The sequence below is a fragment of the Dermochelys coriacea genome, chromosome 7 (assembly GCF_009764565.3).
Source record: "Dermochelys coriacea isolate rDerCor1 chromosome 7, rDerCor1.pri.v4, whole genome shotgun sequence".
NCBI lineage: Eukaryota > Metazoa > Chordata > Testudines > Dermochelyidae > Dermochelys > Dermochelys coriacea.
The window spans coordinates 107,724,301-107,739,992 of record NC_050074.1 but is presented as its reverse complement, the minus strand read 5'-3'; the positions used below and the strand labels follow the sequence as shown (position 1 = coordinate 107,739,992).

The 15,692-nt window shown below is 42.9% G+C and overlaps 1 protein-coding gene across 1 annotated transcript in view; it reads left to right on the top strand.

Annotated features, from left to right (window-relative positions):
• The window catches only part of BTBD16 (BTB domain containing 16), a 44,976-nt gene extending 30,040 nt beyond the window's left edge, over positions 1 to 14,936 (top strand). Inside the window, exons 12-18 of the mRNA XM_043519376.1 lie at positions 2,055 to 2,146; positions 3,032 to 3,114; positions 4,233 to 4,310; positions 10,799 to 10,897; positions 12,977 to 13,165; positions 14,585 to 14,630; positions 14,851 to 14,936. Coding sequence (XP_043375311.1) covers positions 2,055 to 2,146; positions 3,032 to 3,114; positions 4,233 to 4,310; positions 10,799 to 10,897; positions 12,977 to 13,165; positions 14,585 to 14,630; positions 14,851 to 14,936 — 673 coding nt within the window. The remainder of the gene's footprint in view (positions 1 to 2,054; positions 2,147 to 3,031; positions 3,115 to 4,232; positions 4,311 to 10,798; positions 10,898 to 12,976; positions 13,166 to 14,584; positions 14,631 to 14,850) is intronic.
• The last annotated feature ends 756 nt before the right edge of the window (positions 14,937 to 15,692 follow it).

Genomic DNA, 15,692 nt, shown 5'->3' with positions numbered 1-15,692 from the left:
AGTCTCTGGGTAGGCTGCTCCACTGAGACCCTCTTCTCATCCCCCGAGTGCACCGCTTTCAAGTGGCAGGCCCATGACTCCACTTCTCTTTGGGGCAAGATCCTACAATTCAACCTCTCTCTGTCTGTGTGTCCAGGTTATACTCCCTCCTGCCCCCCAGTTTTAACTGTGACTAATTCAGCAGGTCCAACTAGGGCTGGACCCTACCATGGTTTCTCTCTGGGAGCTTGTGACAGTATGTGTTTGCAGTGAGTCAGAAACAGCTTCATCAAACAAAGTGTGGTTTTTATGGTCTCAGAGATACACAGAGCTTGGAGAAGTAGATTAAAAACAACAAAGACCTATCATTGTATTCCCTTATCTAAATTTAACCTCCATTTGTAGCTCAGGCCGATCTGTCTTTTTCCCCATCTCTGAGCTTTCTCCTTCTATCTCTCTAGGGTATGTCCACATTGCATTGTAAACCTAGGTCTGTGGGACCCAGGCATGTGGACTCAGTGTTTCCAAGCCTGCAAGTGAGTGCCCACACTGCGTTGTAAACTTGGGTTTACAATTGCTGGACCCAGGTCTCACACCCATGCTAACAAGTTTATGCTGCACTGTACAGACTTTTTAACTTGGGGCTGCGGCTTGAGCTGTGTCCACATTGCAAAATGACAGGGCTTGCACATGAGTGACAACAGGAGTTGGGCTGCGACCCTCACCCCAGCAGGGTCCTAGAACCCAGGTCATGAGTACTCGCTGGCCTGTCAGACTGATTTGTGTGTGGACAGAAGGGGGGGCTTCGGCTCAAACCTGAGTCAGAGCCTGGGCTTCATGTGCAGTATAGACATACCCTCAGTGAGTCCTCCCAGCATGTCAGATTTTTCACTAACAAATCCTGTCAGCATCTCTGACCATTTCTCCACTCCCTTTCTGCCAGTCAGGGTTCTTGGATCTTTTGAGTCTTCTTTGATTCCAGGCTAAGCCTTGGGAAGAGTAAAACATCCTAGCCTGGACAGAGCCAGCTAGATAACTTCTCCCCAACAGCTGATCGTCCAGCTGTTGTTATCTCCTTTGAAGCTGTGTACATGATGCTGACTTATCTGTGTCCTTGTTTTACCTTTCCCGCTTGGTCCCTCAACAGCCCATGTACGGCCTCCTTTGATTAAACTCTCTGTGTTTGGGCAGGCAACAATACATAACTGAACAGGGAAACTAAAGTCACACATAGTCCTAGAAAGTAATGCAACCACTTTCCCAGTTTATCACATCCGTGATGATCACATGCTACGTCAAGCTATTTTAGGTCATTTTTAGAGATGTTTTACATATATTAGTTACCATTTTCCTCACCTTCCAATCTCTGTACAGCTGAACTCATTATATTAAGAGCACCTGGCTTCAGAAATGAGGGACAAATAAGAGAGAGAGAGACTGAATCAAATTTTAAAAACTGTCCAAACCATTTGTCATTTTTGCTATAGCAAGGAGGTTGGCAGCAGTGTTGCTTGTAAGAGCTTAGTGCAACAACATGGGCTTGGTATGCACAGGGAAATTTTTGTTTTGAGTACAACTCTTGACTCATGGAAAAATAATCTGAGCGTCTTGAGCTGGTCCTTGCCTTGAACTGCCTTTAGTAAGCGACAGCCTGTTTCCAAATGAGTTCTGAGAAACTTGCATGATAATGTTTTCATCTCCTTTTGAGAAGCAATAGTCATTTGAAGCACATTTTTAAAAGCAGACTCACTATGTGGGTTGTTGGTTTTTTTACTTTAAATGTGTGGAATTTGGTGACCATGTGTACCCAAATCCAACCATCAGTACCCAAGCACAACTTCCAAGAAGTCAATTTTACTTTAAAAAACACAGTGAGAGGGTATGAAATTAAATCAGTACTTTTTAATTCCGATGCTATAAAAATTGCCTTATGAATGGGTCAAATACAGTCCAGCTGAAAGCTAGTATGTTAAGAGGTACATACACAAAACAAAACCTAAATAGTGAAATTTAGAATGTGGATATGAAATCATTTTGGGTTAAGTTAAGTTTTCTGCTACTTTGTTTGTTTTTAGTTTACCCAAGAGATGTTCCTTTCTGGAAAGGGAAGCAGGACAGAGATATATAACTGTTTTTCAATCCCTTCGTTTACATGGAATAACTTCAAGTAAGTTTATCGTGTGTTTGTGTCCTACGAAGCATTGGCCCATGCTTTCAAACTGGCATTTGAAATTACACTCACAGAAATTCAGTGTGTGCAAAAGCCCAATTTATATACACAAGTGAGCATGCCCATATCAAGGAATTATGCAACTGTTTACCTAGCTTACATAGGCACACTTCTTTTGCACACATGCAGAATGCATATTGACAGTTAAAAGTGAAAACTCCCACTCTCCTACAAGTGAGCCGAAAACAATATTTCAGTGTTTAAAATTGGATTTCTCTGAAATATATGAAAAATATTGACCCTTGAAATGTACACCCAATGGGTGATGGACAAGTGAATAAGGTGATCTTCAGAGCCCAACAACCTTCCAAATCAATGTAAATACTTACCTGTGGGGTATATATTTTATACAAATCTAATCTAACGTTTTTGTTTCTGTACCATTTTCTTGGATTTTATCTAAAGATGCACCCAAATCCCTGGAGCTGACCATGTTAATATGTGCCAATTTCATAGCCTTATACACCCCATGTGGATTAATCCTACCACAGGGTATGGATATGAAAAAAAATGCACAATGGGATGCAAGCAGGAGCTATTAATATGCAAGTGTCAATTTGCACATGAACATGTGTATCATGACCCTGACCACTGAGACCATCCCCAGAATGCCCCTCCCTAGCTCCTTTTGTGGATGATTTGCACAACAACCCTTCTGTGAATTACGTGGAGAGTCTGAAGTGAGGCTGGGTGATGAATTTTTAGTGGACTTCTTTATTCGGATCCTCCCACATTGCCATAACTGTTCTCTGTAATATGTGTGCTTTAGTTCCTTTTAATAATACAATTTTATTTATCAAATTTTCCCCCCAAATCCCAAAGGTAAGCATCTGGAGGATTTGCGGCAGATTAATTTCCTCCCTCTGCCATGGCTGACACAGATTCTGTCCAACCATTACCATGCAGTGAGTTGGTATGCTTCTACATTGTTCAAAAACTGAAAATGTTTATATATATATATTCATTGGAGCTCAGACGTTTTCTTATATTTTGTTCTGAGGGAGTGCCTCAAGGCCGCAGTCAGGATATAGGCCTCATTGTGTCAGCCAGGTAATGTACAAATGGAATAATGGATGATCTCTGGCTTAAAAAAGCCTGTAAAATTTCCTATGTAAAATTGCTTTGCTTTGGCAATCTTTGCTTCTGAGCTTAAGGCATGATAGTGGATAATATGATGGGTTTTTATGCTGTCATACCCAAACACCAGCTATACTTTCTGAGAGAGTATGTTTCCTTTAACAACTTCTTAGACACTTCTATTGTTTTGCTATTCGTCAGGTTTTTTTCCACATAAGCAGATGGGGACAAATTCATACATGGTGTAAACAGGTACATCTCCCATTGAAGTCAATGGCCTTGCAAAGTGGGAAGAGAAAGACAGAGGATGTCCCGCTAGTTTGCACTGATGCCCGCTCCCTTAGGAGTTTTGTTGCAATTGGCTGCCCAGGTCAGCAGCTGCATATCTCAAACGCATACTTTCTGAGGAGGGAAAAATGTGTAGGGGAGTTAATGCTACTTCTAAAAGAAAATACTGAAATAATAATGAAATAGAAACTTGAATCAGAACATTTTATCATAACTTTTCACAACATAAATATACTCCACTTCATTAAAATTATCTTTTTTATATTATGGTCCTGATTCTCCATTGTTTTGCACCTGGTGTAGATTTTCATACCTGTGTAGTAGGTGCAAAATGCTACTATTCTGATTTGGTACCACTTTACACTCACTTTTCAATCACTTGGCACAGATGTAAATGACTACACAAGATGCAAAACAGTGGAGAATTGGGTCCCGTGTCACTAATTGCTTAGTTGTTCCAAACCACTAGGAAGAAAAACTGTACAATCTACCATACATTGTCAATTTAAATATAGGATACTCATTCCTATGAAGATTGCCTCACTGAGAAAGCAGCAGAAACAGTCATAAATTCTTTGTGCCTAGCTTTGTGCTTCTTTTATATAATATATTGAATCAATGACTTCATCAAATGGGGCATATTTTCCTTTCCCTTCAGCTAGAGAATGGTGGTGACATGACATTGCAGAGAGATTTTTCCATGCAAGCTGTGAGATTTGGTCTGCTGCTTAAACAGGTATGTAACAGAGAAATCAAAACTGTCTGGTGGGAGTCTCTAGGCTTTGGTGTGCTTCTCAGTGGATACCAGTATTTTTACTCACATACTTTTTATTGTAAAAATGGCAGCTGTTTTCAGATCTGTAATCTATTTTAAATGGGAAAACAAATCAAGGAAGATAAACTACATTTGTTAGTCTAGTTAGTTTCCTTGTTAGGACAACGAAAAATATTTTAAATAAATGAGACAAAGTAGTGTGACAGACCCAGACCAGTGGGGTACAGGAGTCTGGTAGAAGGCAAATATACTGGCCACTGGATGAATAGTTTTCTATTCCCTGAGTGACCAAAGCAGGGGTTGCCCTAGAGCAATCAGGAACCTGCTAGAACCAATTAAGACAGGCAAGCTAATCAAGACACCAGGAGCCAATTATGAACTTTCTAGAATCAATTATGGTAGCAGACTATTCAGGACACCTAGTTTAAAAAGGACCTCAAATTAGTTAGTAGGGGGGCATGCAAGGAGCAGGGAGTGAGAAGGTGTGCTGCGGGAGGACTGAAGAGTTCAAGCGTGATCAGACTTCAGGAGGAAGATGCTGCAGTGAGGATAAAGAAGGTGCTGGGGGAAGGTCCTGGGGAAATAGCCCAGGGAGTTGTAGCTCTCATGCAGCTGATACAGGGAACTTTGTATACAGCTGCTATCTACAGGGCCCTGGGCTCAAACCCAGTTTAGAGCGTGGGCCCAGGTTCTCTCCATCCCCCCAGCTCCTGATCGGACACAGGAGGAGTTGATCTGGTCTGTGAGATACACCAGAAGGGAAGGTCTAAATTGGAAAGGGATCTGGCCTGTTCCCGACCCACTAAGTGGGACACAGAGACTGTGGGGATTGTTCTCGGTTTCCCCAGGCTGGCCAGTCATGAAGTTAGCTGAGTGGACGGCAGGTTTGAGCCACTAGCAAAAGTGGCCAAACTGAGGGCTGCCGGGAATCTCTGAGGCGAGCAAATCCGCCAATAAGCACAGGACCCACCAAGGCAGAGGAGGAACTTTGTCACACTGGTGTGAACAGTGGGATCAGGTGCACCGCGTGACGGGAAAAGGATGGTGTTTAAAAAAAAAAAAGAGGGAGAGGGTTTATTTTTTTCCCCCCACCATAATGGAGGAGATAGTGTGGGCACTGATACTAGCCACAGCTGCCCAGCAGGAGGCTACCTGTGTCCAGGCAGCCACCCAACAGGAGGCAGTGAGGCTGCAGCAGGAGACCAATTGCTTGTTAATGGACCAGGCCGCTCAAGACCGGGCTATGTTGCGGGAACTGGTAAACCAGGTGAAGGCTCTTACAGAGCTGAACTACAGCCATGATGGGACGCAGGTCATATGGGCCAGCAATTGGCTGTAGAAAATGATGCGGGAGGATGACATAGAGGCATACCTCCTGGCCTTTGAGAGGCCAGCCATACGGGAGGCTTGGCCCCAAGAACAGTGGTCTGGCATCCTCGCCCCATTCTTTTGTGGGGAGGCCTAGAAGGCCTATTATGATATGTCTGAAGAGGCTGGGGCAGGCTACCCCCAGCTGAAAGCAGAGATCCTGGCCAGATCTGGGGTAACGACCGCAGTGTGGGCCCAGCGATATCACGAATGGAGGTACCAAGAAAACAAAACCCCATGGTCCCAATTATATGACCTCATCCATCTTGCACGAAAGTGGTTATGAACTGAGTCTCAGAGTCCAGAAGAGATACTAGAGATTCTGGTCATTGACCGGTACATGCGAGGACTACCGCCAGACCTTCGCACCTGGGTAAGCCAGAACGACCCCTCCACCTACGATGAGGTTGTTGCACTGGTAGAGAGGCAAAGGATAGTGAGGGAACTGATCCAAACAGTTAAAGAAGAGGTGCCCTGAATTAAACTAGTGGCACCGACCCCCAGATCTCAGTCAACTAAGCTCCCAGGAAGGCCCAGGTGGAACAAGAGAGGGACTGAAGGCCCATCAGAGGCCACCAAAAGTCAAAGCACTGAGAGTGAAGAGTATCGTGATGTTATACTGCCCAAACCGAGAGACCAGGGAATGCCTAGGGCCCCATACAGATGTTACGCTTGTGGGGAGGGGGGGACACATAGTTGCACAATGCCCCAGTGCTGAGGAGTCTATGCAACATAACCTAGACAACCAGGAAAATCCATGCTCCCTAATTCACATTGTGGGGGTTGCTTTAACCCCACACAAATATAGCAGGCCATTGAGGTTAAATGGAGTAGAGACCACAGCACTGTTAGATTCTGGGGGGCGCCATCACACTCATCTCAGGAAAGCTCGAGAAATGTTGTTAGTTACTACAGGCAAAACGTACAGGGGTGACATGCGTCCATGGGACGATTAGTTACTACCCCACCATTGCAGTAAAAATTGAAATCCAAGGGAATTCTACAGAAGTAGCAATGGGTGTAGTGCCTAAACTCCCAGTGCTCATAGGGAGGGACTTCCCAGGATTTGATGACTTACTCCGAATAGGGGGATTGGAGAAAGGGGAGGACCCTGAAGCTAGTGAGGCATCCACGGTAGACTATCAACTCCCAGTTTTCTCCGAAATTTCCCCAGACATTTTCTCCTCTCCCAGGCAGGGCAGAAAGATGAAAAAGGAAAGAAGGGCAGTTAAGGCCTTGGGAACCCGAATACTGACCCAAAGCCAGAGAATCGTTTTCGTAGGTAGGTGGACCCAGGCAGCTGAAAAGGACGCCACCCAGGAGGGAGAAGCATGTGAGCCAGACCCCAAACATAATGCCTCCGAACCGGCAGCAGCAATAGAGACCCGTCCCCTAGAACTCAGGCAGACCAGCCCCGGGAGGGAACATTTTGGATGGGACCAAGCTGAAAATCCAAGGTACAACAACATTAGAAGAAGGTAACAGAGATAGATGGGGTCCCCGTGGAAGGGAAAACCCAGGGACCCAGCCCCTACTTCATTATAAAAAAGGATCTCCTGTACAGTACAAGGACAGAAGGTAGAGCAACTCCAGTGCCTCACAAACACCAGAAGGCTGTATTAAGCCTCGCACATAGCCATGTTTGGGGGGCATTTAGGGGTAGAGAAGATCCTGGCAAGGGTCCTACGAAGGTTCTTCTGGCCTGGGGTGCACAAAGAAGTGCAGAGATACTGTGCCTCCTGCCCAGAGTGTCAGCTACATAGTCCCCACTTGAGGGCATCTTTGGTACCCCTACTCATCACAGAGGTCCTGTTTGAGTGAATAGCCATGGACCTAGTGGGACCCCTAGAGAAGACTACCCAGGGCCACCAATATATACTTGTCATTCTGGATTATGCTTCTCGGTATCCAGTAGCTGTACCCTTGCGGAACACAGTCTCTAAAACAATAGCCAAAGAGCTAGTGGGGATCTTTGCCCGATTGGGGCTACCAAAGGAGATACTGACGGACCAAGGAACCCCATTTATGTGAAAACTAATGAGGGACCTATGTGATCTACTCCACATACATACCCTGAGGACTTCGGTCTATCATCCACTGACCGATGGGCTGGTAGAAAGATTCAACCAAACCCTGAAGGCTATGATAAGGAAGGTGGTAAGTCGAGACGGGAAGGATTGGGACACCCTACTACCATGCCTTATGTTTGCCATCCGGGAGGTACCTCAGGCCTCAACTGGGTTTTCTCCCTTCGAGCTTATTATATGGGCACCACCCCTGCGGCAACTTGGACATAGCCAAGGAAATTTGGGAGGAGGAGCCCAATGAGGGGAAGAATGTAATTGAGCATGTGTTACAAATGTGGGACCGGATCGCACAAGTCACTCCCATTGTGTGGGAACACGTAGAGAAGGCGCAAGAGGACTAACAAGCTCAGTACAATCGCCAAGCCAAAGTTCAGCAGTTCCAGCTGAGAGAATGAGTAATGGTGTTGGTACCCACAACAGAGAGTAAACTTTTGGCCCAGTGGCAAGGACCCTATGAAATAACTGAACCCGCAGGGAAGGTAAATTACAAGGTGTGATAACCAGGACGTCGGAAACAAGAGCAAATATATCGTGTCAACCTTCTGAAACCCTGGCATGCACAGGAGGCATGCACAGCTGTCCGAAAAGACCTATCCCAGGAAAACAAATCCTCCAAACAGGTGAGGGTGTCTCCCGATTTAACGCCAGACCAGAAGAATGAGGTGTATCAGATGATCTTCCGGAACCAAGATGTGTTCTCGACAAAACCAGGTCGAACAACCGAGACATATCACCACATCATCATGAACCCTGGGGCCAGAGTAACAATGAGGCCCTAGCGGGTGCCAGCAGCCAAAAGGGAGGAAATAAAAGCAGAAGTTAAAAAAAATGCTGGAGTTGGGGATCATTGAAGAATCCCACAGTCAGTGGTCCCGCCCAATCTTGTTAGTGCCCAAACCTGATGGCACCACAAGGTTTTGCAATGATTTCCTGCAACTGAACGAGGTATCCCAGTTTGACGCATACCCCATACCTCACATAGATGAACTAGTGGACCGTCGGGGCAATGCCCGGTACTTGACTACCCTAGACTTGACAAAGGGGTACTGGCAGATTCCCCTTGCCAAAGATGCAAAGGAAAAGACTGCGTTCTCTACACCAAAGGGTCTTTTCCAATATACTGTCCTCCCTTTTGGACTACATGGGGCCCAGCTACCTTCCAGTGCCTCATGGACAAGCTATTACGCTCCCATAATCATTATGCTGCTGCCTACCTAGACAATGTGATAATTCATACCCCAGACTGGGAAACCCACCTAGAGAAGGTGGAGGCAGTCCTCAATACTTTCAGGTGAGCTTACAGCAAACCTTACAGCAAACCCTGCCAAGTGCGCCATAGGGTTTACAGAGGCCAAATATCTTGGCTACATTGTGGGAAAAGGTCTGGTAAAAACCCAACTGAATAAGTTAGAGGCCATCCAAAATTGGCCTCATCCAAGTTGCAAGAAACAAGTCCGGGCATTCCTAGGTGTGGTGGGGTATTACCCACGATTTATCCCCCATTTTGCCACAAGGGCAAGCCCTCTGACAGACCTAGTGAAGGTCCGTGGACCTGATCTGGTGAGATGGTCTGACGCAGCAGAGATAGCCTTCACAGACCTACGGACTGCCCTCTGCAGTAACCCCATACTGTTAGCCCCAGGCAGGCAAGTAAATCAGGACACCTGGTTTAAAAAGGACCTCCCATCAGTTAGTAGGGGAGTGCACAAGGATCAGGGAGTGAGAAGGCGTGCTACGGAAGGACTGAAGAGTTCAAGTGTGGTCAGGCTTCAGGAGGAAGATCTGGTATAGAGGGTGGGACCAGGTTCTCCCCATCCCCCCAACTCCTGATCGGACACAGGAGGAGTTGACCTAGTCTGTGAGAAACACCAGAAGGGAAGGTCTAAATTGGAAAGGGATCTGGCCTGTTCCCGACCCACTAGGTGGGACACAGAGACTGCGGGGACTGTTCTCCGTTTCCCCCATGCTGGCCAGTGATGAGGTTAGTTGAGTGGACGGCAGGTTTGATCCACTAGCAAAAGTGGCCAAACTGAGGGCTGCCGGGAATCTCTAAGGCGAGCAAATCTGCCAGTAAGCTCAGGACCAAGGCAGAGGAGGAACTTTGTCACAGTAGAAATGCTAGATGATGTGTATTAATTCAAAATCCTATTTTTCATTGTATTCATGGACCCTGAAAAGGGCAGAGGGTGAGCTGGGAATGAGTTGACTTCAATAGGCATTATATCAAACCCTATGTAAATTGACAGTTATCTATCTAATGTATAGCAGTTGCAGTCCAATTCCAAATAGGCTAGTGTCTACAACACAAAATTCACTGTCATAATTGTCTCTGAAGTAGTCAGTGACTGAATGGACCTGAACATCATTCTCAGACTGAGACACATGCGGGAAGAAGCTTGCCCTGGCACTGCCTGTGCTGCATGTGTTTTGTGGGGTTAAATGTCTCCCTTACAATTCTGAGGACTTAGGTAAGGCTTAAGTAAGGCATTGGCTTTGTGTTGGCCCTCTGCACTGTGGTGAATTCCACCCTGGATGAATAGAAAATCATTATATGTAATCAGACACAACAGAAGGCCTTCCTTCCTGCTCTACCCTTCCAGGCTAAGCTCCTAATGCTCCTACATCCCAGTTGCCATACATATTGGAGACACTTTGGTTTTGATGAGCACATAGAAGCAAAGAACAATAAGACACGGACCCCAGGCTTCCAAGAGACATCCCCCTCAACCTAAAAGTCCCCCTGCCTTAAACTCCCCCTTACAACTCTTGTGGACCTAGAGCATTATAATTTTTAATGTCTGTATTTGATTTTCATTGCACTCCACTTATAGCTTTCCACTAGTTTAAATATAATTTCACAGAGACTGTATTTTTTCTTTTACATGACAAGCAAAATGAGACATATTTTTCGTAATAATAGATTATTTGTGATTTCTGCCCACATATTTTTGAGATTACTTTGGAGAGAGTTTTTCTTTTTTAATTGTCCTTTAGGAGCCACGATATCATGAAGAAATAATTTCCATGTATGGATTCTTCTTTGAGATAAAAGCAATCAGACATGAGGCTTCAGCATACAGCTTTTACATTCAAGTAAGATAAAAGCACCACTTGCCTTATGTGAATTCTGTTTATTATTTATCTGATTATTATGTTTGTTTATTATCTGTTTATTCTGTTGCATTATGAATTCTGAGCTTGCTGTAAGGTAAAAATTTGAGGTTGAGAATAAAGGCAAACGAATGTAGAGTGAGGGTGTGGGATAATACAAGCATCATAATGTGTTTTCTTTCTTCTGACTCCAAAATGATCATTCACGTGTCTCTGCACATGATGATTTTAACTAGAATCAGAAGTGGAAATACTAAAATACCACAAACAAAAATATTCACTCTGTATTTTAAGGTGTCAGTCAATAATCAGGAAATACTGGAAAATCCATAAACAGCTTATTCTCAAGTGATTTTCCTAGCCCAGTTTTGAGAACACAAGTAGCTGACAATCTGCATGAAATATCAGCTGTGTCTCCTGCCTAATAAAATATGTCATCTCACATGTTCTTTGTGTGGTATCTTCAACAGGGCATAGTAGAAAGGACATAATCTGATACTTGGTATAGATTCTAAGCCTTTTTCTCCTAAAGGGCAGATAATGCTCAGCATAGTCTTTTGGAAAATGCTAATACTGGTAGTAAATTGCATAATGAGATGCTGACTGAAAAGTGTTTCATAGTGTATGTGTTACCATTTTAATTCTTCCTTCCCTGTAAGAGTCTGGTTTTAATTAGATGTCAGTTAAATGCCAAAGTGAGAACTTCTCTCCTAGCTGTTTTAAAGTGCTTGGTTCCCTTTATGTTTTGTGGCTTATTATAGATTTGAATCAGCAATGTGATGGTTTCATTTGTTTAGCAAAATTAACGTGGTCAGTAACAATTTCCTGTTCAAATAAGTCCTAGAACATATTGCTAAGTTTGATGTTTGTAAATACTGTGGGTGCAGTACAGAGGACTTAATTCTGCAAGTCTTCTGCATGAGGAACTCCCATTGCTTCCAGGTGATATAGGGCATGATCCTACAAAATTCCCACCAAAGTAAACAGGAATTCTATGCTTGCAGGGTCAGGCCCATGATTAGAAATGAAAAAGGTACACTGAGAAGTGAATGTAGTAACACTCTGGCCATGCCCCCTCCCATACCTGACCTAGCCAGACACTGGGAGCTGATAGAACAGGTGGCATAGGAAACAGCTACACTTGCACTATACTAGGTGGAGACTTCCTTGAGCTGGGGAGATCCAGCAATTTTCTAATCCCTTTTTGCCACTAAACCAACACAAAGGGGGCCAAATTATAGTACAGAATTGAACCTATCGGTTATTTTCTTTTTTTTTTTTTTCATGGAAATGTAATGACTTTTCATAGGACTCAGAGCTGGAATAAGTAACTAAAACACCACTGACATCAGTTAAGTCTCATTCATTTACACAGCTCTTAGTTTGGACCATAATGGCTTTCATCCAGAATGGTTACAAAGTGCTTTAGAAACTATAGGTCCAAATCAGCAGTCCTTACTCAAGACAAATTCCTCATGATTTCAAAAGAAGTTTTGACACAGGAAAGACTGCAGAACCAATATACAGAGAAATCATTTCACTCATCACTGAAACATGTCAGTTGTTTAATAGGGCATAAGAATCTGACAGAGTACAGGCCCTCAGATCAAGAACTGAAGAATGCCTTGTCCATTACTAAAGCAGGTTTAGGCAGGCAAGGGTAATTACCAAAAATTTGTCTTATGAGATATTCTCCACTCCTACTGAAAGTGACATAGAAACATTAATAATCAGAGCTTAGTTTTACATCTCATTAAGAAAGCAGCATCTCTTGAGGGCCATTTGTTCAATATAGAATCAGGAATAAGAATGTCATCAATTAAAACACCAACATAATTCCATTCATCCTCCAGAAACAGATTTTCTTGGAGGTCTCCCATCCAAGTAATGGCCTGGTCAGTTCCTGCTTAGATGGGTACTTGCTGTGATCCTGAAGATTTAAATCTCAAATACCAAGTGAAATGGATGAATATTTGAGTTGGTTCTCTAATAAACAAATGTCATTACTACTATATTGCATATTACAGATTTTTAACTGACTTGGATGCAATGTCTTTTCAGAGAGTCAAACACACAGACCAAGCTTTATCTTTTTTTACTGCTGAACATAGCCCTGTCAGCCTTAGGCAGGAGCGAGAAGTTAAATATGAAATAAAAGCACAGTGCCTGATGGAGGGAAAATGGAGGGAATTCAGTACTGATCAACTTACCCAAAAGTTTGGCATTACCAAACCATCCTGCAAAAGCCAAGTAAGTATTTGTAAAAAATATAAACTCTGCCATGCATAGCCTTGCTATGTCTAAAAGTTGATATAGCATCCATGTAAAACAAGCATTCCTCACAATCAAAAAGCTCAGACATTGACAGGATACTCTTTCAGAATGATACAAAAGACTGAAAAACCCAGTAGAAATGTGTGTGAATTCCAACCTATGAAATGCTGACAAATGCTTTAGAAACACTGGACCTGATCCAAAGTCCATTGCAGTCAATGGAAAACTTCCCATTCTGATTTTACATTATTAAATACCAATGACAAACATAAGGGCATTTGTTCCCAAAGTGGAACACTTTGCCATTGATAGGAACACGCAAGGTTCTGTCTGCAAGAACCTCTTAGACATCACCACCAGTGTCTAGCAGTTTGTTTAAATAGCTGCCTCATATAGACTGCTGACTTGTGTTCCCTTTTGGCATATTTATTTCTTCATCCTTTTCCATTTATCCTTGGCAATCTAGGTATCACAGTTAAATAACTTGGGGCTTCCTAATGGTTGCATAGTATTTGCAAAACTACAGTTGGTTTATATGGTATCAGCATAATCTTCTTAAAGTTTAAATGTTTTGGTCGTCAATTCCAATATTTCTAGCAATCCAGTCATGAACTCGAATCATCTCCATAAAAAATTGTTTTATCTAGGGTTTGATTCTGGGAAGTGTTGACTGCCCTCAACTCCCTCTGAAATTAGTGGAAATGGAGGGAGCTCAGCCCCTCTCAGAAGTGAAAAGCATCAGGCAGAGATGAGGCCTAATGGAAATTTTTAACTGGTTAATCCAGCAAAGTAAATCACTCAAGTAGTAGTAACTGTCTATGCAAATCAAATGTTTAAAATGGTGAGTGTATTTCTTTCCTTAATCTTACTTCAAATGCAGGTTAAACCAAAGCCATTCACAAAAGGAAATTGGCCAAATTATGTTGTGTTACACATGAGCAACCAGGTTTGGATGTAACTGAAATCAGAATGTATGCTAATACTTTGTGTTTATACAATGCCTCTGATCTGAGGATCTCAACATGCTTTATAAACATTAATTAATCCACAGCCCCCCTATGAGGTAGGTTATTACCTCATTTTACAGATTGAGGCATGGCCAATTTAAGTGATTTGCTTGAGGTCACAGATGGGGTTAGCGACAGAGGCGAATGAAACCCTCATGTTCAGACTCCTAGTCCTGTGAACTAACCACTAGACAAAGTGGACAAATACATGTATAGTGGTATTAGTAAAGATTATACTCCACTAACAAAATACCATGTTCCTGTGAAAACATGGGAATAAGTTGTTCCATGGCTAGATTCTAGAGCTCCCTTTAGCAAAAAGTCATTTAAAAAACATTTAAGGTTCATTATCAGGTTTCTATGTCATGACTTTTCGCGTCTTATTCAGAAAACAAAAGTGCCTGTTCACTCTGCCTTCAAAACCCAGATTCAAGGTACAGATAATATATCCTTTGCCCCCTCCCAGGCAAGCACAGTGACCAGATTTATCCCTTACTCTTTTAAAGGGAAACTGCCTCTTCAGTAAAAATTCAAAGAAACAGTTTTGCAATTTTTCTGCTGAACCAAGCACTAAACATGAGTCATTTTGTAGTTAACTAATTATAGTGTTAGATAAATACTCCAATGTTAATTTTGGTTTGGTTTTGGGTGTAGGTCTTGAAAGCACGGATACCATCGATTCCAGTCTATGTGACATATGCTCTTCTTTTTCCATCATCTTGACTTGCGAAAAGAAATAAGCACTAGAGTTTTCTTTCGCCTGAAAACTGATTGCATCACTTGATATTATCAGCAGAGGCGAATCGTGTATTTTAAGGGTACAGTCTGCTTAGCCAACTAACCACACTTTTCATAGTATGAAAATAAATTGCAACCTTTCCTTGTGTCATACTCATTTCAGGATTAAATTCAATCAACTGCCTGTTTCTGTTACCCATAAATTATAACTGCAAATTGGCAATTTCTATTTGATTATACATGGACTCAAATTACAAAATCTGGCTCTAGATTTCAAACCGAAAGTTTGGGGGTGTTCAGACCTGGGTTTTCCATGGTGTATTTCGAGCTTCCCATTATTGAATAATACTTTCCAAGTTGGCTGCAACTATATGAAAAAGCTGTTACTTCCACAAACCATGAATGAGACTAACATAGGTCACTAGTACCAATTAATCTCTACAATTTCTACATACCACTTTTGTGCTCTACATCACCCCTAAGCCTTAGTCAGATCCCTGGGTGCAACAATGTTGGTGCTTGCATTCTAGTGCACAGTTTTCATTAGCTTTTGTGAGCTGGAAATAAGAGCTCTTCGGTGCCACCCAATCATTTTACTAACTCCATTCATAATGGACAAAATACAATATACGGGCTGAAAACCTGGCTTTGTTGAAGTCAATGGGAATTTTGTCACTGACTTCAATAGCACCAGAATTTCATCCACCCACACAAACACACTCTGGCACCCTTATGCCATGTAAAAGGGCTGGCTGGAG